The sequence below is a fragment of the Aspergillus steynii genome (assembly GCF_002849105.1).
Source record: "Aspergillus steynii IBT 23096 chromosome Unknown P170scaffold_1, whole genome shotgun sequence".
NCBI classification, from domain to species: domain Eukaryota; kingdom Fungi; phylum Ascomycota; class Eurotiomycetes; order Eurotiales; family Aspergillaceae; genus Aspergillus; species Aspergillus steynii.
Genome location: NW_020194398.1, coordinates 5,549,215 through 5,571,580, shown reverse-complemented (window position 1 = coordinate 5,571,580; position 22,366 = coordinate 5,549,215). Strand labels below are relative to the sequence as shown.

The following is a 22,366-nucleotide window of genomic DNA, read 5'->3' as shown; positions in this document are numbered from 1 at the left end:
TTAATGTGGCCATTACTTTACCACTATTTTCAAAATACCCGAAGATCCCCTCACAGCAGAAGTCAACTACGCCATTTACTTTATAGCAAAGGTTGCTTGCAATACTACTAGGTCTTTAGCAGCCTTTCAAAAGCTTCCGCTTGACATTGAACTTGAACATACTAACATGTCTTTCTGTCAATAGAATAACACTCATCGTGCAATACCTCCTTGAACACAACTAGCTATCACTATCATGGGAATCAACGGTGGCATCAACGGCCTTGCGCCTACCAATGATACAAATGGGGTCAACAGAGTCAACGGGCATTATGAGACGAACATTTTCAGTGATCAATCAAGTCCTATGACGCCGGACTCTGAACAAATACCATCAGTCCCCATCGCGATTTGTGGCATGGGAATGAGACTCCCCGGAGGCATCCGAAACGACAGAGACCTATATAACTTCCTAATAAGTAAAGGCGACGCGAGGTCGGTCATTGGACAAGACCGATTCAATGTGGACGCATACTACAGTCCCCATGGGAAGCACGGAACTATAAGCACCAAACATGGCTACCTCATCAATGACGTTGATTTCTCAAAGTTTGATTTGTCGATGTTCTCCTTTACTCCTGCTGAAATTGAGCAAGTGGATCCTAATCATCGACTTGTGCTTGAGGTGGTTCGAGAAGCGTTCGAGAGCGCAGGGGAGACGAACTGGCGCGGGAAGAATATTGGAACATACGTCGGTATGTTCTCGGAGGATTGGCAGGATCTACAGCATAAGGATACACACGAGTATAATCCGTATCGAGTGCTTGGGGGCCTAGACTTTGCTTTACCGAATCGTGTGTCCTACGAATATGATCTCAAAGGTCCGAGGTATGATACAACGCTGCACTTTCAGACGACATCGTTATAATCTGATATCTAACCGTTCCATAGTATGATTCTCAAAAGCGCCTGCTCCTCTGCCGGACTTAGCTTGCATCAGGCATTACAAGCAATCCGACAAGGAGAAATTTCCTCTGCAATTGTGTGCGGCAGCAACTTGATTCTTGCGCCGGGAATGACGATCAGCATGAGTCTACAAATGGCCCTCTCACCCGAAGGATCTTCAAAAACATTTGATGTCTCGGCGGACGGGTATGCCAGAGGTGAAGGAGTCACGGTCCTCTACATAAAGCGCCTCGATGAAGCTATCAAGGACGGGAATCCAATCCGAGCAGTCATTTGGGGTTCAGCGAGCAACGCGGATGGAAAGACCAACGGTTTGGCTCTTCCCAACCCAGACGCCCATGATGCTGTCATTCGTCAAGCGTACAAAGCTGCTGGGCTTGGACTGTCAGATACAGCAATGGTAGAGGCCCATGGAACGGGGACCAAGATTGGTGATCCTATCGAGGCAACGGCCATTGGGAAGTGCTTTGAGCAAGGGGTTTACATCGGAGCTGTACGTTGCTTTGGTCTTTTTATGGTCATCATGATCCACTAACTGCAGGTAGATAAAACCCAATCTTGGCCACAGCGAGGGAGCTGCCGCGTTGACCAGCATCATGAAAGCTGTGTTATCTCTGGAGAACCGCACGATCATCCCGAACATCAAATTCAACAACCCTAACCCAGCTAGTAAGGTCTTCTTTCAAATCTAAAAGAAACCGAACGGTGATGCTAATGTTTCGAAGTCCCTTGGGAAGCTGCAAAGTTGACAGTCCCTGTGGAGCCCACTCCCTGGCCAACGGATCGTGCCGAACGTATAAGCGTTAATTCCTATGGCATCGGTGGCTCAAATGCTCATGTAGGTCTATCGTCTCTTCTAAACAAAACAAGCCGCGAATACTAACTCTATAAGTTTATTATTGATTCGGTGGCCGCTTATGGCGTGCAATGCTCAGGCACCCACGCTCCTGCCGTCGAAAAGAGGTCGAAAAGCCTTTTAATATTCTCTGCCAACCACGTAGATGCTTTGAACGAGGTGGCTCATAATATGGAGTGCTATCTAGCTGCGCACCCAGAGAACGCAAAGGATATGGCCTACACCCTGGCAGAGAGACGGGAGCACCTGAAATTGAGAAGCTTCAGTGTTGTGGATGGAAGTTCCCCTGGCTTCCACGTCTCTACTCCCACTAAATTTCAAGGTCTTCGCAAGGTTGCGTTTGTGTTTACTGGACAGGGCGCTCAATGGTGAGAGTGAAATTTATCTAATCTTGAATGTTGCTGACGGTTTACAACGCTCAGGGTCAATATGGGTAAGGAGCTAATGCTTGATTATCCATCGTTTCTTGAAGAAATTAGGTCCATGGACCAGAGGCTGAAGGAGATTGAGCATGCACCATCGTGGTCAATTGAAGGTAATATCATCTTGTCCATTGAGCTTCGCCCGCTGATCTTTAAACAGATGTGTTGTTAAACTGTGATGACAAAGCTACCATTGGCCGGGCTGAATATGCCCAGCCCTTGTGCACAGCTGTTCAGCTGGCTCTTGTTAATCTCCTTAAAACCTGGGATATAGTGCCCTCTGCAGTTGTTGGGCATTCAAGCGGTGAGATTGCGGCTGCCTACGCAGCTGGTGTCTTGTCATTAAAAGAGGCGATTGTCGCAGCATACTACCGTGATTATGTCTGCAGATCCCCTCAGCGATTGAGAGGGATGGCCGCGGTCGGCATGTCCAAAAATGATATTGCGAAGTACCTTGAACCAGGAGTCAAAGTTGCCTGCGAAAACAGTGGGTCGAGCGTTACTCTGTCCGGTGATTTGAAGCCGTTGGAAAGTACGCTCGCAAGAATCAAGGGAGAGAAGCCCGACGCGTTTGCACGAAGGCTCCAGGTTGAAATGGCCTATCACTCGCGTAAGTTATCTCTGCACAGGATCGCAAGCGACGTAACTTACGGGAAAACAGATCATATGGCCCTGGTTAGTGATGTTTACCGCGATCTTATCACTCCACAACTTTCTCCACAATCGCCGAACATCCCTTTCTACTCTAGCGTCCAAGCAAAGCAGCTCCACCAAGCATCTGATTTTGCACCACGGTATTGGCAAGATAATTTGGAGAGTCCTGTACTGTTTCATTCCGCCGTGCGGGCTTTGCTTTCTGGCTCGCAGGAATGCAGTGTTCATCTAGAAGTTGGGCCGCACTCCGCTCTTGCGGGACCCTTGAGACAAATATATAGTGAGAAGTCAGGCGCGATAAACTATGTCTCTGCACTCTCCCGCGGCAAAAACGACACTGTTTCGTTCCTGGAGGCAGTCGGCCAGCTACATTGCCTTGGCGTCCAGATCTCTTATCAATCATCTCATTCGGCACATGTCCTGACCGACTTGCCCACCTACCCTTGACACTATGACAAAAGTTACTGGGGAGAAACACGGATCATGAAAAACTGAAGGTTCCGCAAACATCTTCCCCATGACCTACTCGGCCTTCGCGTTCTGGAAGCCAACGAGATGTTACCGATGTGGCGAAATGAGCTGCGACTCATGGATGTTCCATGGCTGCGAGACCATTGCGTTGGCAATGACATCGTCTTCCCGGGTGCCGGATACATCGCCATGGCCGGCGAAGCGATCTTCCAGATTAACGATATCCGAGATTACACTGTGAAAGACGTGGAGTTGAGCAAAGCGCTTGTACTCTACAATGACAAATCAGTTGAAATTATGACAACTCTGCGACCACAACGACTCACCTCCACGCTAGACAGTGACTGGTACGATTTCCAGATTGTCTCTTATGATGGATCTGCCTGGAATAAACACTGCTCTGGGCTTGTGCGTAGCGGTCGCGCTTCTCCATTCCCACGAAAGAACACTCAGAGTCTTGATAGACAGGTCTCGTCGACGCGTTGGTATACAACCATGGCTAGAGTGGGTCTCAACTATGGACCTAGGTTTACTGGTCTGGAGGATATGGCAGCCAGTGTCGCCGACAGGGTTGCGGCAGCCCAGATCCTAGACAAGCAGGAACCCGCCGAGTCCCCATACACGCTTCATTCTTCCACTCTAGATCTCATTTTCCAGTCTTTGACAGTGGCAACGTGCCAAGGAATCTATCGGACTTTCAAGTCCTTATTCCTGCCTACATTCATAGAGGAATTGTATATCGGCGATGCAGCCGGGAAGCGTATCGGCGTGAGTACAACGGCAGCTAGAAAGCCTGGTACAGTGGAGGGCGCCTCATACGGCATCACAGACAACGAGATAGTCTTCTATCTAAAGGGGTTCAGGGGCAAAGCGATGGATGACTCTAGCGTAGATCAGCCGGCCAAACTGAAATTCCTTCAGCTTCAGTGGAAGCCGCATTTTGACTTTTTGAAGGCTGGCGATCTAATGAAGCTGAAGTTCAATATTCGAGACCAGATCCAGGACCTTGAGCGTCTCTATGTTTTATGTGCTATTGAAGCAAGAAACGCCTTGAAAGACCGATGCACCTCTCACCCCCACATGGAAAAATATTGCGCGTGGCTAGAGGAGCAACATGAGAGATTCCGGCAGCCAGAATACCCTTTGGTGAATGACTCCTTTGATCTGACTCAGATGAATGAGACCGAGCGCAAAGATCTCATTCCAGAGGTCTTTGACCGCTGCCTCGCGTCGGGCGGCTGGGCGCCGGCGACTGCTATCAAGAGAGCCTTCGAAGAAGTCGTCAACGTGTACGAAGGACGAACAGACTACCTTGATCTCCTACTCCAGGATGGAGTTCTCACCGGAATCTACAGTTGGTACAACGATATCTGGGATTTCACCGACTTCATGCAGCTGCTGGGTCATGCCAAGCCCCAGTTAAGGATCCTTGAAATTGGAGCAGGAACGGGCGGGTTGACAGCCAAGTTCTTGGAACAATTAAAATCTGACTTCGACGAGCGACTGTATTTGAAGTATACATACACTGACATATCATCGGGTTTCTTTGTTCAGGCGAAGGAGCGGTTCAAGGACTACGATGGTATTGAGTACAAAGCCCTTGATATATCTAGGAATCCCGTGGAGCAGGGGTTCAACGCCGGCGAATACGACCTGATTATCGCATCCAATGTGAGTCCGAGTAAGATGAGGAGGCCCAGATCTTGACTAACTGATAGTAGGTTCTGCACGCGACGCCATTTCTGCAGGATACGTTGACCCATGTGCGCACCCTGCTTCAGCCTAAGGGTCAATTGTTTCTCCAGGAGTTATGTCCTAGTATGTTTGACTCACAAATAAACATTGAACCTCGCTGACCCTAATAGTAACTCGCGCCATGAGCTTCATTATGGTAAGCGCGACCTATTGTTTCTTTTCGTTTCCACGGTTTACCGCCAGTCCCGCACTGGGTTAATTCTCTGAACATTATTAACGTAAAGCAGGGCCAATTTCCAGGATGGTGGCTAAGCGAAGAGGATGGTCGCATCGGTAGCCCGTTCATCTCGCCCGGTGAATGAGACAAGAGACTACGGCTGGCGGGCTTCGATGGCTGCGACTCCGTAACTCTCGACAATGAGCAGCCCTACACTTACAACGCCAATATCATCGCAAAGCCAGTTATTCAAGACAGTATTACCGAGAGAATCACCTTGCTTCACCCTGCAGAGCCCAGCGAATTTACGTCGGAGCTAGAACGCTTTCTCCAGAAGTAAGGTGTGGAAGTAGACTATCGCAAATGGGGAGAAGAACTTCCAGCTAACCAAGACCTGATCTCCTTCATGGATCTTGGAGAAAGACCGCTGCTTCAGGAAATCTCTGAAGATGATCTTAGTCATTTCTTGCGGCTGGTGGACTCCCTCCAAATATCGACTGTCCTTTGGCTCTCACATTCCGCCCAGATCAACCCCAAAGATCCGCAGGCAGCGCAGATCCTCGGAATGGCAAGAACCATAAGATCCGAGCTTGCGATGTCTTTTGCCACCCTTGAGCTTGAAGACCTAAAGTCAGGGGCTGCCCGGGCTGTGATTAATGCTATCGGAACCCTGCAAAGCTCCAGAGACGACATCAGCGAACTGGACCCAGACATGGAATGGGCTTGGTCTAATGGCGCATTGAATACCGGGCGGTTCCACTGGGTGCCGGTAGAAAAGGCACTTTGCGAGACTGCAGCAGAGCCCGAAACCAAGGGATTGGCTATTGGCACTCCTGGCTTATTGCAAACCCTTCACTGGGCCAGCCAACCCTTAAGTAATCCAAGCGCAGAAGCAGCGAGTATCCGAATGACAGTCGTTGGACTCAATTTCAAGGACGTCATGATTGCCATGGGTGTCATACCAGGTGGAGATACCATCAAAGATGGCAGTAGCCCTCTGAGATTAGAGAGAACTGGTTATATTACCAAAGTTGGATCCGAGGTATCGAACATCGCTGTTGGCGATCGGATAATGCTCATCGGTTGTGAATCTGTTGAAATGGCTACGGTTATCAACAGATCGGCTAGTCTCTGCGTGAAGATTCCCGATCAGCTCACGGATGAAAAAGCGGCTACGATGCCTGTCGTTTATATCACCGTGCTGATGTTCCTCGTTGAGAAATGGAAGCTTGAGAAGGGCCAGTCTATACTGATTCACAGTGCAGCCGGAGGTAAGCCATCTCAAATTCATGAATGTTATGTCTAGCGACTAATTGTATTAGGTGTTGGAATATGTGCCATGAATGTGGCCAAGTGGATCGGAGCAGAGATCTACGCAACTGTTGGCTCGGAAGAAAAAGCCGCGTTCTTGACCCAGGAATTTGGCATTTCAAGGGATCGCATTTTCAATTCCCGAGACAGCAGCTTCTTGGACGGTGTGATGAACGCTACTAGTGGAGTGGGCGTGGACTTGGTATTGAATTCGCTATCCGGCGAGTTGCTGCACACATCATGGAAATGCGTCGCTCCTTATGGTGCCATGGCTGAAATCGGCAAACGCGACATGGTTGGCCGAGGAAAGCTTGCCTTGGACCCGTTCGAGGATAATCGAGCTTTTATCGGCGGCGACATCGCTCGTCTCCTTGTCACGCACAAGTCGACCGTGGCGCGCCTTCTGCAACTCATGGTGGATCAATACCTTAATGGCCTTTTTAAGCCCATTACGCCGATCACCACGTTCAATGCGGAGGATGTAGAAGATGCCTTTAGATTCATGCAAAAAGGCACTCATATCAGAAAGGTTGTGATCAAGTTCCCCGACCATAATACTCTACCCTTGACTGCTACCGTTCCCCAACCACGATTCCGCAGTGATGCTTCTTATCTCCTGGTCGGTGGTCTTGGCGGGCTGGGTAAAGCAATCGCGAGCTGGATGGCACTAAACGGTGCACGTCATCTCATGTTCCTCTCCAGATCTGCTGGAAGATCAGAGGAGGATCGTCTATTCCTAAACGAGCTAAACACAATGGGTTACTCTACACAGTGCTTTGCATGCGACATTGCCGATCCGAGCGCCGTCAAGCACGCTGTTGAACAGGCTTCTGTGCCAATCGCTGGTGTCATGCAGATGGCAATGGTATTGCGCGATGTCGGTGTCCTCGGTATGGATATTGACTCCTGGCATACGGCGGTGCGCCCCAAAGTTCAAGGAACATGGAATTTGCATGAATGCCTCCCGAAGGATATGGACTTCTTCGTTCTGTTCTCCTCGGTTGGAGGAACCTTTGGTTACTATGGCCAGTCCAACTACGCCTCGGCTAATACATTCCTTGACTCCTTTGTCCAGTATCGCCAGAACAAGGGCCTTGCTGCCTCGGTGATAAATATTGGCCCAGTCGACGACGTCGGATACGTGAGCCGGACTCCAGCAACCAGAGAAACACTAATCGCCACTCTGGAAACATTATTGATAGAGCAAAACTTCCTGGACAGTTTGCAGCTCACCATGGCTCGATCTTCGTCCCGGTATGCACCGACCAAGACACGATCCGCGTTTGCCGGATTCCAAAACCCCAGCCATATCGTGCAAGCGTTGGATTCGCGCATCCCCATCATGGATCCCCAGAACGGCAGCATGTGGAAGCGAGACCCTCGGATGGCGATATACCGCAACATTCAGAAGACGTCTGAAGCGGAAAGAAGTGATGCCGCCGACCAGCTCAAGCACTTCCTCGCTAGCATGATAAGTGACCCGGGTAAACTAGAGCAGAAGACCTCCGCGGATGTCATTTCTGCCGAGCTAGCACACTGTGTGGCAAGCTTCTTAATGCGCGAGGAAGACGAAGTCCCGATGTCCGCAACTCTTTCTGATATTGGTGTTGACTCGCTGGTGGCGATTGAGGTGCGGAATTGGTGGAGGCAGAATCTGGGTGTTGATGTGTCGGTCTTGGAATTGATGAACGGTGGTACTATTGAAGCACTGGGTGGTTTGGCTGCGAAGAGGCTGCAACAGAAATACTCTAGTAAATAGTTACTGTACCAAATGCAGTTAATACAAGCTCCATATCTTTAGACTATGCTGCGGTAGTGACCCCTTCGGATTTATCACCCTCAGGTTCATATCTGGCCAGTCAATTAGGGTTCAGGGCCGCGAATATTAAATAATTTAAGCGACGATAAAGTGTTTTCTATAAAGTCAGGTCATCTCCCTCCTTGGTCCCCTCCATTCTCTTTTACACCTTCCTCATTATACTCCCGCTTCTACCTCTACACCTGCCGCCATGAGTAACAAGTTTGCGCCATTCGACAGAGTCGACCTCACCTACAAAGTCATCAATGGTCAGCATCTTGATACATCGATTTTAACTCCAAACCGCCTCCAGTCCAAGCCGAGCAGTGAATATCCGGTTCTCGTCTATTGGCATGGCGGCGGATTCATAATCGGAGACCGCATGTACGAAGGCTGGTTTGCGCCATGGTTAGTAAGTTCATAAGTTCCCCCTCCAATGCCGTCATTACTAACAATAGTTTAACTAGGATGATCGAGCTTTGCCTCTCAAACGACTCAATTATCATCTCCCCAGATTATAGACTCATTCCTGAGTCCAACGCCGCCGATATACTTTCTGACGTTGAAGCCTTCTGGCTATGGCTCCGCAATACCCTCCCTACAGAAATCTCCACCTGGCACGCTCGTCCTGACCTTTCCCGGGTCGCATGCGCAGGAACCTCAGCAGGCGCGTATCTCGCCATGCAATCGTCTCTCCTTTTCCCGCAGATCTCGCAAATCAAAGTTATTCTCTCGATCGCGGGCTCTCTCTACACCGACATCCCGCATTATAAAGTCCCCGGACCAAAAGTGATTCTGGGAAAGCGACCGCCTCCTCCGCGAAAGGCCGAGATGATAATACGAGAATATACGAAGAATATGAAAGAGGGTGTGATTAGGACGAGTGGCGACGCGGTTGAGATGTGGGAATTCCTGACGTGTGTGTTACAGCAGGCTTATTTGCCTAGATGGTTGGGGTTGAAGGCGGATGACAAGCTTGATGTTATGAAGATGATGAAGAAGGTTGACTCTATGCCTCCGATCTGGCTGGTTTAGGGAAGGGAGGATTCCGTTGTATGTTCCCGTTTCTATCTTGTTTGTTACATCCCATATCCCTTACTTTCCAGTTCGCGGGCCTTTGTTTTTCTCAAAGAGCTTTGCGGTGGGGCTGAGCCGGGCGGGAATGCAGATTCGGATCTAGATATGCTGACAGGAGTTCATTAGGTTCCACCGGTGTGTGCTACGGGTTTTGTGGATCGGTTAAAAGTGATTCTGCCGAACGTGCCAGTCTTGTTAAGCCTTCAGAAAGGCGATCATGGGTTTGAAGTGATGCATACTGTAGAAGATGAATGGGTGAAAGAGGGACTGGAGTTTATGGAAAGATATTGGCCTTGATAGCCGCTCGTCGTTTCCAAGATTTCTAGGCTGGTTAAATGAACGTCATCGGAAACAATTGCATAGTAATTCAATTTGATGCCATTTCCGGGATCATTGCAGCAATCTAGTTTCACTATCAAAAAGACTCGCCCGATCAAGGACGTCTACTAAGCCCGTGGGATCATGCCAATCTGCACGCCCCCAAAAATGCTAGCTGAAACGCGGACCGACTCCTTGTAACGTGTGAAATCGCGCTGCTCCACTGCCTTGAAAGTTTGCACCAGGCGCACAATAGTATATACCGCTTCCGTCAATGCATATTGTTGTCCCAGACAGATACGCGGTCCTCCATTGAATGGGATATACGCCCAACCGGGGCGGAAGGTGGGCTCGCCCCATCGATCGGGTCGAAATTCATGGGCATCGGGGCCATAGATGTCTGATCGTCGGTGGAGAACGTATGTGGGAAATGAGACTCTGGTATAATTGATGAAGCCATTAGTCACTGTAAGGAATTTACAGTTGTTGGGATCACGTACTTCTGGCCCTTTGGGATGAAAATCGGAGATTTATGGTCGGGCCCGCCTCCCACTGGAAGGATCGTGTCGCGCACTGCAACGCGACTGTTGATGGGGGCGACTGGATGGACTTGAAGAGCTATTGGTTTGTTGTATTAGCAACAGCAGTATCATCTGAGCGCGATAACTTACTCTCGTTCATCACGTAGCGCAGATACGTGAGCTTTTTCAGCTCTTCATAAGTTGGCGGCTTCCCATTCAATTCCCCGATCTCAGCATCCAGCTTCGTCCAAACCTCTGGATGCCGAGCAAGTAGATAGAAAACAGTTGCGAGCAGGCTTGCAGTTGTATCGCGACCGGCTTGCATGACGTTAAGTGTTTCCGAACGCAGCCGCTGAGGGTCTGTAACGGATTTCATCAAGCTGTCCAGAAAGATGTATTGGTTCGCCTTTCCCTCCACACGACGAGTAGCCGCTTTGGCAATCACCTTGTCAACAAACCTGTGGACAGTCTTGCATGCCTTTGTGAAGTCTCTGTTGAAGTACAAGAACAGATATGGTTCATAGTGTAAACGACGGACGGTTTCTCCGCTAGCATAGTCGAAAGCGGCACCGAACTTGGCTTCGTCGGAACCTTCGGCGGCTTCAAAGGCGCGAACTGACTCTCCAAATAGGAACTCAGACGAGACGTCAACTAATAGATCATGAGCTCATAGTGCCATATAATTCCGAAATGATGGTAGTACTTACATGCCAGCTTGAAGAACATGTCTTAAATATCAATTGTACTTCCGTCCTTCGGCATGTGCGAAATCATTTCCTGGACATGCCTTTCCAAGTTGTTGAAATCGGTATATAATGCCTTGCTCATATTCGGTCGGACCAATGCCCGAGAATGTTCCCAATCCTTGCCATCATTCGTGAATACGCCCTTACCCAGCAATGGGCCCAGGGCAACCTGTCTGAAACCAAGGGAATAATCCTCAAACCGACTGGCCTGAATGGTCTTGATATTCTCAGGCTCTGAGGTGTTGATGATTCGACCACCGATGGTGTGCGTTTGGAAGGTGTAGCCTCCAGCAATGTGTCTTTTTTGAATGAGTTCTAGACCTCGATGCTCTTTGAATGCTCGCATGATTTCCTTGTCATAGTTTCCTCCCTCTGGAAGAGCAATTTGAGCGAGTATGACAGGGTCTTTGGTGCCGTACTTCAAGGCATAGTGACGAGTGGTCTTCCATCTTTTGATCCGGTGGGCAATGTGCCGGGTTGCGATCACTAGGATTGCCACCAGCACAAAATATAACCACATCGTGCCTTGTTTCCGCGTTCTTGTCTGCTATCGTCGGGATAGTAGATAGTTAGTATCCCAGACAGGATGCCTAAAGGACGTCGGTAGACTTCAATCACAGTGCGATACCCTCGAGGGCCTAGATCAAGCTGGGAATCATCGGGAAGGTAAGACACAAATGTCTCACTCTACTGACAAGAGTTACTGCCGCTATAATACAATACTCGGAAGAGATGTTGTAATTGCATTCACTGACTCGTTACTGCTGCGGTCAGATAGCCTAGTGTGATAACACGTACGTACTTCCTAGGCGTGCCGTTCTAACCGGCCAATACCCCGAGATAAGTTAGTGCACTACGGATTAGTACAGCCAAACAGTGCTCGCTTACCTTGTTATCCATCTCACGGAGGATGTCATACACTCAACAGGCAACAAGCCTCAGGCCGTGTAGAGGAGCAAGTGCTGATTGTCTTAGTTCGAAGGATTTGCCAGGAGTTCCATGGTGCAACCCGAGGGGGACCCACTTGGCGGACCGACCCGCTGTAGTGTTACGCCTGGAAATAAAAAGATACCGTATGGCCATTTGCTGACCTTGTATTCTGCCGGCAATACCTCGATGGCAGTATCAGCAGTGTAATGTGTTACCGTACCTGTGTCTGGCCCGGGCAGTGATTGCTTTCCCCCTTCTTACTGCTCATTCTGTCTCTTCTCTACTCCCTATCCCTCCCAATCGCCGATTCCATCAATTTGCATCTGGAAAACAACCATTCACCACCTTTTTGTCTTTGGTTTCATCTTTCTTTCCCCATCGCATGTCATCTCTCTCTTTTAACTCCCTCATAATCGCCATCGCCTGGCCTGGATAATCGTCTGGATTCATTCATATTTATAATTTATCCCGGGCCATGGCTGAAAAGGCAACCAATGGTTCACCCACTGGTAATCCAATTTCCCAACCGCAGAATCTATCGGATCCGAACCTAGTAAGTACTTGTTCCTATCATGCCAAGTCTGTCGCTAAATCAATCGAACATGTATAGGTAACATGGGACGGTCCGGACGACCCAGAGAACCCCAAAAATTGGCCGCAGAGTCGAAAATGGACGACTATTCTGCCCATGTCCTTGTTTAACTTCCTCTCCTCGATCAGTTCCGCTACCATGGCTCCGGCATTGACTGCTATTCAAAAAGATCTCAACTTTTTCTCAAGCCTTCTGGCGATGTTGTCTCTGTCGACATTCTTATTAGGAACGACTTTCATTCCTTTATTCACAGCTCCCCTGTCAGAGGTTTTCGGTCGGTCTTTGATTCTTCAGTCGGTGAATATCTTTTATATCGTCTTTAATACACTCTGTGGGGTGTCGCGGACTCCGACTCAGCTTATTGTCTTTCGCTTCTTTGCGGGTTTGGGTGGAGCAGGGCCTTTTGCAGTATGTCATTTGCCCCGTTCACAAGAAGCCATTCTAGATTCCTAATGTGAGGTTTATTTGTAAGATCGGCAGTGATATCAATGCCGACTTATTTACACCTCGTGAACGAGGCCAAGCTCTTGCGGTTTACACGTTGGCCCCCCTCGCCGGAGTAGCGATTGGTCCGATAACAGGCGGCTTCCTCGTTCAATACACATCGTGGCGCTGGTGCTTCTATGTCGTGTCAATTGCCGGCGGTGCCATCCAGATATTCTGTCTCCCATTTTTCCGAGAGACCTATGCGCCTATTCTTCTTCAAAAGCGCTGCAGACGACTCCGGAAGAGCACTGGGAATCTCAACCTCTATACCGAACACGATACAATTTCGCTTGCAAAGCTCCTTAGCACTAGTATTGTTAGACCTTTTAAACTGCTCGCTATCCAGCCCGTGGTGCAAGTGTGGAGTTTATACTGCACATACCTCTACGGGATTCTGTATCTCCTGATTGCGAGTTTTCCGGACGTCTGGTCGGACGTCTACGGCGAGTCTGTGTCCATTGGATCACTTAATTATATTTCCATGTTTATTGGAATGGGGATTGCTTCTCAGATCGGAACACGACTCGCCGACCGCTATTATAGGAAACTTTGTAATAGGAATGGGGGACAAGGACTTCCAGAGTTCCGTCTACCTGTGCTTATTTTGGGGGCGTTCATTGTACCGGTCGGGTTATTTTGGTATGGCTGGAGTGCAAGGTCGAACGTCCATTAGATTATGCCGTGAGTATACCGTCCGCATTGAATCTCGTCGATTCATGGAGCATTAGCGCTAATCCTTCATTGCAGAAATATCGGCGCGGCAATATACAGTGCCGGGACTATCCTTGAAATTCTTTGTGTCATGGGCTACATCATTGACACTTATCAAAAATTCGCCGCAAGCGCCATGGCCGCCATCATTGTCCTACGGAGTATTCTTGCTTTTGCCCTACCTTTGGCCGCGCCTAGCCTGTAAGCTTTCTACTTCCGTTCATGTCCTAACTGACGGCCTCGAAACTAACTCTATCCCAGTTACGGCAATCTAGGAAACGGATGGGGCAATACGCTTCTTGCCTTGATAGCAACATTTATCGGCATACCTTGTACTATTTTACTTAGATACTACGGTCCGGCTCTCAGAAAACGGAGCCCTTATGCCAGGGACGACTAATTGAACAACAAATGATTCAGACAAATTGATCTGTGTGGGATCATATTATTCGATTCAATTCGGCCGTAAATTTAGAAAATGCTACGATGGATCAGTTCGCATATGCTTTCGCTGGTACAAGTTATAGCTTCCATAATTCAATTCCGTCATCTGGACCGTGCTCTTGTCTGTTACGATCCACACCGACTCCCTTGGATCACCAGCAGCGAGTAAGTATGTATCTCAATGATTAGCTGTATTCGCTGCCTTTGGCCTAGCCTCCCATTCTAATGCTGAGCTGTATTCTTCTTTCAATTCGTTCGGCCCAATTCCCCATCCACTGAAGTAATTTGCCAGGTTGACATTTCATCCTGGACTTGATGATGCCCCTCAAAGCAAGCTAATCACACATGGCTCAATTTAACACCTTCAATATCCACACTACCACTACTACAGCTTCATCATCAACCCCCCAAAACATTCTGGATTACTTCTGCCAGCCGAATAATCCCGTCCCCGATATCTGCCTCATCCACCCACATATAACAAAGCCTCAACTGCCGACAAAGAAGGTCCGGTATGTCGTTCCCGGGCACAGCGAAGACTGTTCCATTTCCGAGAATGAGATCTACCCGTTTCGCCTCCTCGCAGATTTTGGAGCTACTCAGCGTCTTAGGAAGGGTAAGCCAAACGAAGTATCCGCCGGCAGGCATCGTCTCTCCATCTGGATGAAATGACACTCCAAGTGGTACGAGATGGGTTTTGATGGCTGAGGAAATAGCATTGAATCGTCGCATACAGGTCGGGATCAATGCTTTTTCAATATGAGTTGTCAATGACCCGTCTTGAACAATTTGATTGATGAATGTTGACATTAATTGGGATGGTGCACCGCCGGAGATATTCGAACCGCTGTCCCGGTTAGTCTTTGTCTTACACAATTGATACAGTTCCAAAAAAAAAAAAAAAGAAAATCACCTACCATTGAGAAAGTCCATACATCAGAGCCCCTGGCCCGTCGGCCCACCCAACACGACACCCAGGTCCGACAAGTTTACTGAAAGATCCGTTGCTCAGAGCATTTCCGAATTGATCTTGTAATCCACTATTTAGCGTTCTGTCGATATCAACAATTCGCGGTGGAGGGACTGCTCCTGTCGACGATGTTGCGTCGGATATATGCAGAAAGTCATAGACATCGTCGCTAACAATCAGTGCGTCGTATTTGCGCGCTACTCGCACAAGTTCTTCTCTTCGGGATACCGGCATTGTGATGCCTGTGGGATTAGCGAATGTCGGCACGCAGTATACAATGTGCTTATAAATCTTCCGGTATGGTAGTGGTGGTTTTATTGGCATCTAGTCGAAGTCAGTATCTTCAACCCAAACAGATACGGCAGTTTATACTTCACACAACCTATCCAAGGTCGCCGGATCCGACTCCATTCGCGATATCGCCTCATCAAGGGCCCTCGAATCCATTTCCTCCACATCTTCCGGGATGGATTTCAGCAGGCCATGAAATCCGGCATCTTCAAAGATTTGAAACACGAGATGATAAGTCGGTTGAGGCAGCCATATGGCTCTGATTTATACCGGGTCGATAAACACCTGCAACAGACAGGCCAGGTTTTGACTCGCCCCACCAATGATGCAGATCCGCTCGGTATCGATTGACTGCGTCAGTTGATATACACTCGTTAACTATCTGGCGATGTTTTCCCTGAGTGGCAAATAGCCCTCGTCAGGGCCGTAGTCGCATCCTGGGCCTGAGATGGCTGGATCTGATAACGCAGCGGAGGCCGCCTGTTTGAGTAACTCGGTTGGAACGAGGTTTGGGGCTGGCGAGCCCCGGAAGAAATTGATTTCGCGTCTCTCTAACATCTTTGGACTAATACTGTCAATCTTTCAGGAATACGGTGGGGTGACGGGATATTTTATGTTATGAGCTGCTGGAGGGTGAAGTGACCCTTGGTTCAAAATGCCCGAAATGGAAAGGTATGCGACCGGGCCATTCACATCCACGCCAACTACGGATTATTGCTTCTTGCTTTTGAGATAAACAACTTTTCACGATTCTATCTGCTTTCTAAAATCGCAAATCCCACCCGATCTAAGGACCCAACCGAGGCAATTCCTCGGCCACCGTCTGCACGTCTTTATCGCCTCGTCCACTCAAACACAGCACGACGTCTTTTCCCTTGCCCAGCTGACGCGCAACCTGAACCACTCCTCAAACAGCATGCGAGGACTCCAACGCTGGGATAATACCCTCCAGCTGCGACAATAGTCGGAAGCCCTCAAACGCATTAGCATCAGTTGCAGCCAGGAAAGTTGTCCTATTCGCATGCTTCCAACTCGCCAATTCAGGTCCAACGCCAGGATAATCCAATCCCGCCGACACCGAATGCGTCTCGGAGATCTGTCCATGTTCATTCTGAAAAACATACGTTTTCACCCCATGCAAGACACCAATTGTGCCTCCATTCAAGGTCGCAGAGTGTTTATCCTTGCCATCCCCTCCCGCCTCAACGCCAAATAACTTGACCGAGGGGTCGTCTGAGAAAGGATAGAACATGCCCGCGGCGTTCGACCCGCCACCAACACACGCGACCAGCGCATCGGGCAGCTTTCCAATCTCCCGGCTTAACTGTTCTTTCGTCTTCTTCCCGATCACCGACTAAAAGGTCCTCACCATCGTCGAGAACGGGTGCGGCCCGATCGGCGACCCGATGATGTAGTGCGTTGTATCCAGCCGGACGATTCACGCCCGGAACGCCTCGTTGACGGCGTCGCGGAGAATGCGCGATCCTGCCTCCATGGGGATTACCTCGCCGCCGAGCAAGCGAATCCGAAAGACATTTAGTGTCTGTCTTCGGACGTCTTCCGCGCCCATGTAAATCGTACATTTCATGTCTAGCTTCGCGCAGACCGTAGCCGTCGCAACACCGTGTTGTCCTGCGCCAGTCTCCGCGATGATCTCCGTCTTGCTCAGCCGACGAGCCACGAGGATCTGGCCGATCGCATTGTTAATTTTATGTGAACCTGTATGATTCAGATTTTCTCGCTTCAGCCAGATGTTCGCGCCCCCGGCATACTCGGTCAACCTGTCCGCGAGATGCAGGCTCGAGGGACGGCCCATGAAGGGATAGAACGAGCGATACTCTTCCCAGAACGCCGGATCTTTCACGGCCTCGTTGAACCCGGCCTCCAGCTCGCTGATGCATTTTGTCAACGCCTCTGGAATGTATTGGCCGCCGAAATCGCCGAAACGGCCTGCCGTGTCGGTGATTGGGGGTTTGTCTTCTTTTGCGCTTTCCTGAGTGGCTAGTGGGATCTTGAATTGTGGGATTTGTGCAGTTGCACCCGATCTCGAAACACGCCGGCCTATGATCCCAGAACAATACTCCTGGATGAGCTGCGCTCCTTGTCCCGCAGGCGCATTCGACAGTTGCGTTATGATCTCGCTTCCGATGACAGCGCCGTCCGCGATGGACGTGACGCTCTTAAAGTGCTCGCGCGTACTGATTCCGAACCCGACAGCGATTGGAACATTTCCTGACAGATCTTTCACCTTCTGCATCAGCTCAGGCAAGCTCGTGTTCAGAGATCCCGTGACACCCGTGACGCCCATTCGCGAAACCAGGTAGATGAACGAGTCCGCGATGGAACAAAGCGTCTTCATTCTCGGCTCAGGTGTAGACGGTGCGATCAAGGGGACGTACGACAAGCTTTATATGAAAACTCCAAATCAGTCTTCATACTCGAACAAAAGCCCACAAGCTGGAAGAAAAAGGAAATAAGACTCACCCAGAACCCGCACAACTGTTCCGGAACCGAACCGCCTCTTCAGGCGGCAAATCCACAATAATGAACCCGCTGACGCCGGCGTCGCGACAATCACTGAGTAGCTTCGCCTCCCCGTATTTGAGGATAGGATTGAAATACCCCATGAATAGAACCGGGGTTTGAAGCCCTTTCCTCCGCGCGTCTTTCACCATCTGCAGCATAGACGAGACCGTGACACCGTTATCTAAAGCCTGTAGGTTGGACTTTTGGATTGTAGGACCGTCAGCAATGGGGTCTGTGAATGGGAGGCCAAGTTCGATGATATCTATTTCACTTGGTTAGCATAACCTATTTCCATCATGCGACCATGTAAAAACAAAAATTGAGTGAAACAAACCAGCTCCCCCAGCCTCCATACCCAACATGATATCCACCGTCTCATTAGCCGTGGGGAACCCGGCCGTGACATACGTCACTAGAGCCGGGCGACCGTCTGCCTTGCATTACGCAAAGGTATTCTTAATATGCTCCATGGTGGATTGGTTGAAGAAAAAGGAAAAAATTTAATCTGGTCAGCCATGATTTTTATATTCCAGGAAAAGGGCCGAGACGGATAGACCTCCGAACGCCGAAGACCGAACGAGTATGAGTCACAACATACCGGCCGTCGGTTGTTAAGGCCAGATTGGAATAGCGACGCTACACGAACAACGGCGGCGGCAGGGGCTTTGCGGAGGGGCCAATAATTACTCTGTGGTTTAGCAATAGAATATGTTAGATTTTATATCTAAGGTTAAATGTCAATTACTCAACGGCTACAAAGAATATTCTTTTGTTGCGCATGGAGTTGTTTAGATTGGGTATTAATACATAGCGAGTTCTACATATACAACACCTGTGGTAGCACGTACTGGGTTGCTCCTGATTTCATTTGATTCAAAAAAAGAAAAGGGCGTTTCTAGCACAATCAAGTGTGCTAGTGTCCCGAACTCTCTACGCACTGGAACCTGCCGGACCGAAAGCGCAAGGGGGCCTCTATCTGTATTTTCACGTCTGGCGAGGAAGTTGAACTTTTTGTGGACGGAGACTTCGAAGAAAGATTAAAAAGTGATTTGTTTGGGCACTGCTTTAAGGGGGATAATATCACGCATGCAACCGGCGAGGCCTACATTGTGAGATACAAAGACCGGAAATAGTAAGCTACCGATAATTTGAAGACCACTGGTGAGCCAACAGGGCTACGGCTACTTCGCAGGTCACCGCTCTTAATCAATTGCTTACGAGAGACAAAACGAACCACAGAGAGTGCCAGGCACATAAAGCTTATATTGGTCGAACAATAAAACCCCTTGGATAACCGTAGTACAAATTACACCAAGCTCTAGGTCAAGGAGGCAAACAACCTAAGACATCGCCATGCTCCAAGCCAAACCAATCCACAGAGGGCTGTATATTGAAAAGTTCAGACATGAGTCCATCATCCCAAATTGAAGATTCTCCGGGTTCACAGCTGCCTTGCACGGTGTTCGGGGAATGGCCGTCCACAGGTATATTTGTACTCGCAGAAGGGGTGGGAAATTGGCCACCATGTACCGTAGCTTCGGCACGGTCATTGCCTGCCGAAGCATCAGCTGGCAACCGCCGTGAACTGTGGGGAGAAAACCCAATGTCACCCATCCATGATATGTTCCCGTTGCTCCGTTGGAAAGAGCTTTGTCGCCTGTGGACATCGTGCAGGTTGGAACACAGACCTATCAAATGCGATAATAAGTTTTGAAGATTAATGCTAAAGGAGCATTGGTCTCGTATGCTCGAAATAGTTGCAGTCGCTTCTTTCAAAAGCTCGAGATCCTGCATATTCGAGGTAGCGACAACATTGCAGAAGATGACAAAGAACGGCGTGAGAGGGTAAAGAAGTATAGTCCTATTACACAGTAAGAAAGAATATCGCTTGCCTGAACGGTATCAGCAACTTACCAAAAAAGAAAGTCTGTGTTGATCTTAGACGTCGTAGATATATGTGTCTGGCATGCTCTCATTGACAAAAGCGCCTTTCGCGCACACTGAACACATTCTTCCCGCTTCGCATGATCGTGTAGGGTCATATAGTTTAGACGGAGGACTGTGGTTGCGATTGAGAAGAACGTAAAGTCGAGAGCATCCCATTCGAAGTCCAGAGAGGGGATGTCAATATACCTTGGTCGAAACTGCAACGCCTTAGCTCTGGGATAAACGGAACTTTCGGGAAATTCATACTTGCATGATACTCAGGCGGATGGAGTTTAATTCGAGCTGAAGTGAATTTACCAATTCGATCGAACAGGGCTCTTCCGCCTTCCGGCCTTGAATCACAATGTCAAGGTAGAGATCTTGGACGCGAGCGAGTCTGACTAAAACCTTAACTTTGCAAGATAAAGGATCGCTGATTCTTGTATACACCAAGCTTGCCGGGTCTGGTCGCAGGGTTGGCAAGGATGAAGGCCTAACAAGAAGCATGCTCAAGGTTTTGTCCATATAGTAGCACCAATAAGTACAATGGCGTATTTCGGATGAGTCGTCGCTTTCAAGAACGGACGGAGATAACCTGTGGTATCCGAGGGCTACAAAAGTCCTCGATGCCAAAGAGGTTAGGAACCACGAACGACTGGTTTGACCAAGAAGGTGCACCAAAGATGCCTATAGCAGAGAGGTTAGTAAAGGATTGGCCTAACACAAAAGCGTGACCTAGTAGTATGGATTACCCCTGATAAAAGCGCTTGTAGCGTTGGGAGATTCGGTGATCTTGTGAAGTCAATTACCTTCATGCATCGCAAACTGTTCTCAATATAGGACTGTTTCGACTTTTCTAGCGAGTCCGACAAGGCCCCAGGCGTACAAAATCGTAGCCATCGACTAACGTAAACCGTGGCTTTGCAGAGGACGCATAGACTGTATTGGAGCGCTAGATTTCCACACACAGCTCCACTCAGCAATGCCAGACACATCCGCTCCAATGTCTTGGGTGAGATATGATCTGGCCAATGGACCAGGGGTCCACCATCATCCTTGGCGCCATTATCGCTCCGCTGGTCTAGTGCTGTTGTTATTTCCCATTTAGCGGATGTATTGGTAGAGTTCTACCTTTAAGTAACATGAAGAAAAGTTCAGGACGAAGTTTCTCCGGCGGGGATGGGTCGCTGTCAACGGCTTGCTCATGCTGTGTGGTTTCCACAAGCTGAGATGCGGTCACGAATCTTCCAACAAGCCCCAGGGCTGATTCAAGCACTCGTACTCGGTCCAATGACAGATGTGCGTTGGTAACGATCTCCTGTCGAATCAAGTTACTTGTGCTATCGGTCCCAACGTTCTGATTAGCAGTATTATGCTCGGGCACGATTAGCGGATGAAAGGAACTCTCAGCCCCTGATACACGAGCCAAACTTGTGTCTGTCTGTGTTTCCTTCTCCTTTGAAGCTTCCTCTGGCGTCAAAGTGCGAGGTCTTTCGCTTGGGAATTTATTGACGGGGAAACAACTGTATTGGCCGGAACCGTCTTCGCCAATTGTATTCTGCAGCTGCTTGGGGACCCTCGGCGCTTTCGCTAATGTCCTAGGGCTTCAGGCCACCGTGTGTGTATATTAGCGAAGGGTGACCGAAGGGAATAAGGGGGAGACTATTGAAGTGTGTAGGATCGGTGAAATTATATACACTGACCTTGGCCCGGTGCCACGAATACGTCTCGGGCGTGACCGAATGCATTGGACATTCGCCTGGATGCAATTTTGGCATTCTATTTCTCTATCGCATTTGATCTACAGATTTAGAATGTAAGTTCAGGCATCAGATTAGCCGGACACATATGACAGGACAAGAGAACGGTAACCGCATTTTTTGAGATGGGGCATAGGAGATACGGACCTTTTTTGAATAACAAAGGTCGCACTGATAAGAACGAATATATAGGTAGTTAATAATGGCAATTTCATGTTGCTGAAAATTTTGAAATCTAACAAGGGGTCGACTTTACTCACAGCGACGGCTCTTTTCTCTTGGTCAGTCAAAAGATGCTGGCGGAACATTTTGACCAAAGTTGACGGTTCTGAAGTCCGATTATCAGCACGCTATTAGAAAACCCTTTCTTTCGGAGCCCCGGGTCTGAGGGTGTCTTGGAAATCTTTGGAGAGTTGGGGTGTGGCAAATAGCTTCTCGTCGGTGAAATGATATGAGCAACAGACCCAACTCGGAAGTCCTAGAAGGAGTTGGCGGTTTTCGGATTTTCGGAACTTCGGAAGCACTGTACAACGAACAAAGGGGCAAACTTTGCAACGCAGTTCAGAGGGCGAGGAAGGTCACCATCAGGCCTAGGGTTGAAATTTGGCACCGGACAAAATATACGGGAGACTCCAGATTTGGTTAAACCCGATTCAACCTCCGAGGCCCTTATCAGGTAATAACGTCATCATTAGGTCC

The 22,366-nt window shown here is 49.0% G+C and overlaps 7 protein-coding genes across 7 annotated transcripts; 3 read left to right on the top strand and 4 right to left on the bottom strand.

Annotated features, from left to right (window-relative positions):
• Nucleotides 1-235: 235 nt before the first annotated feature.
• Nucleotides 236-8,330, top strand: P170DRAFT_443300 (type I polyketide synthase; the record flags this gene model as incomplete). The annotated part of the gene is made up of 15 exons (XM_024850533.1): nucleotides 236-867; nucleotides 931-1,438; nucleotides 1,491-1,614; nucleotides 1,671-1,783; nucleotides 1,838-2,169; nucleotides 2,224-2,336; nucleotides 2,384-2,833; nucleotides 2,885-3,221; nucleotides 3,375-5,019; nucleotides 5,070-5,166; nucleotides 5,214-5,239; nucleotides 5,331-5,376; nucleotides 5,407-5,517; nucleotides 5,602-6,531; nucleotides 6,583-8,330. The coding sequence occupies 15 exons, from the start codon at nucleotides 236-238 to the stop codon at nucleotides 8,328-8,330; spliced, it is 7,212 nt and encodes a 2,403-aa protein (XP_024710842.1).
• Nucleotides 8,331-8,580: 250 nt separating this feature from the next.
• On the top strand, nucleotides 8,581-9,743 carry P170DRAFT_443299 (alpha/beta hydrolase; the record flags this gene model as incomplete). Its single annotated transcript, XM_024850532.1, has 4 exons — nucleotides 8,581-8,777; nucleotides 8,837-9,371; nucleotides 9,405-9,422; nucleotides 9,573-9,743. The coding sequence occupies 4 exons, from the start codon at nucleotides 8,581-8,583 to the stop codon at nucleotides 9,741-9,743; spliced, it is 921 nt and encodes a 306-aa protein (XP_024710841.1).
• A 149-nt stretch (nucleotides 9,744-9,892) lies between these two features.
• Nucleotides 9,893-11,551, bottom strand: P170DRAFT_422076 (cytochrome P450; the record flags this gene model as incomplete). The annotated part of the gene is made up of 4 exons (XM_024847413.1): nucleotides 9,893-10,202; nucleotides 10,265-10,382; nucleotides 10,436-10,936; nucleotides 11,032-11,551. The coding sequence occupies 4 exons, from the start codon at nucleotides 11,549-11,551 to the stop codon at nucleotides 9,893-9,895; spliced, it is 1,449 nt and encodes a 482-aa protein (XP_024710840.1).
• A 720-nt stretch (nucleotides 11,552-12,271) lies between these two features.
• P170DRAFT_452879 (MFS transporter) lies at nucleotides 12,272-14,150 on the top strand (the record flags this gene model as incomplete). The annotated part of the gene is made up of 5 exons (XM_024851311.1): nucleotides 12,272-12,514; nucleotides 12,572-12,961; nucleotides 13,026-13,696; nucleotides 13,787-13,951; nucleotides 14,012-14,150. Exons 1-5 carry the CDS (start codon nucleotides 12,437-12,439, stop codon nucleotides 14,148-14,150), a joined length of 1,443 nt encoding a protein of 480 aa, XP_024710839.1. The 5' UTR covers nucleotides 12,272-12,436.
• A 255-nt stretch (nucleotides 14,151-14,405) lies between these two features.
• Nucleotides 14,406-16,013, bottom strand: P170DRAFT_452878 (aromatic amino acid aminotransferase; the record flags this gene model as incomplete). Its single annotated transcript, XM_024851310.1, has 5 exons — nucleotides 14,406-15,041; nucleotides 15,112-15,488; nucleotides 15,537-15,712; nucleotides 15,752-15,833; nucleotides 15,960-16,013. 5 exons carry the CDS (start codon nucleotides 16,011-16,013, stop codon nucleotides 14,594-14,596), a joined length of 1,137 nt encoding a protein of 378 aa, XP_024710838.1. The 3' UTR covers nucleotides 14,406-14,593.
• Nucleotides 16,014-16,242: 229 nt separating this feature from the next.
• P170DRAFT_443295 (tryptophan synthase) lies at nucleotides 16,243-18,761 on the bottom strand (the record flags this gene model as incomplete). Its single annotated transcript, XM_024850531.1, has 7 exons — nucleotides 16,243-16,338; nucleotides 16,369-16,809; nucleotides 16,918-17,860; nucleotides 17,940-18,243; nucleotides 18,316-18,415; nucleotide 18,669; nucleotides 18,727-18,761. 7 exons carry the CDS (start codon nucleotides 18,759-18,761, stop codon nucleotides 16,243-16,245), a joined length of 1,920 nt encoding a protein of 639 aa, XP_024710837.1.
• A 472-nt stretch (nucleotides 18,762-19,233) lies between these two features.
• Nucleotides 19,234-22,330, bottom strand: P170DRAFT_43302 (Zn(II)2Cys6 transcription factor). Its single transcript, XM_024848389.1, has 9 exons — nucleotides 22,132-22,330; nucleotides 21,928-21,995; nucleotides 21,815-21,838; nucleotides 21,611-21,708; nucleotides 21,039-21,511; nucleotides 20,717-20,988; nucleotides 20,175-20,594; nucleotides 19,896-20,125; nucleotides 19,234-19,842 (listed from the first exon to the last, which is right to left on the bottom strand). The coding sequence occupies exons 2-9, from the start codon at nucleotides 21,973-21,975 to the stop codon at nucleotides 19,305-19,307; spliced, it is 2,103 nt and encodes a 700-aa protein (XP_024710836.1). The 5' UTR covers nucleotides 21,976-21,995; nucleotides 22,132-22,330; the 3' UTR covers nucleotides 19,234-19,304.
• Nucleotides 22,331-22,366: the final 36 nt, after the last annotated feature.

Coding starts and splice junctions, on each gene's coding strand:
- P170DRAFT_43302 (XM_024848389.1), bottom strand. CDS start 21,975: ATGTTCCGCCAGCATCTTTTGACTGACCAAGAGAAAAGAGCCGTCGCT. Junction 21,709..21,814: donor ACCTTTGTTATTCAAAAAAG/GTCCGTATCTCC, acceptor CTAAATCTGTAG/ATCAAATGCGATAGAGAAAT. Junction 20,126..20,174: donor TCCGCCTGAGTATCATGCAA/GTATGAATTTCC, acceptor AAGGCGTTGCAG/TTTCGACCAAGGTATATTGA.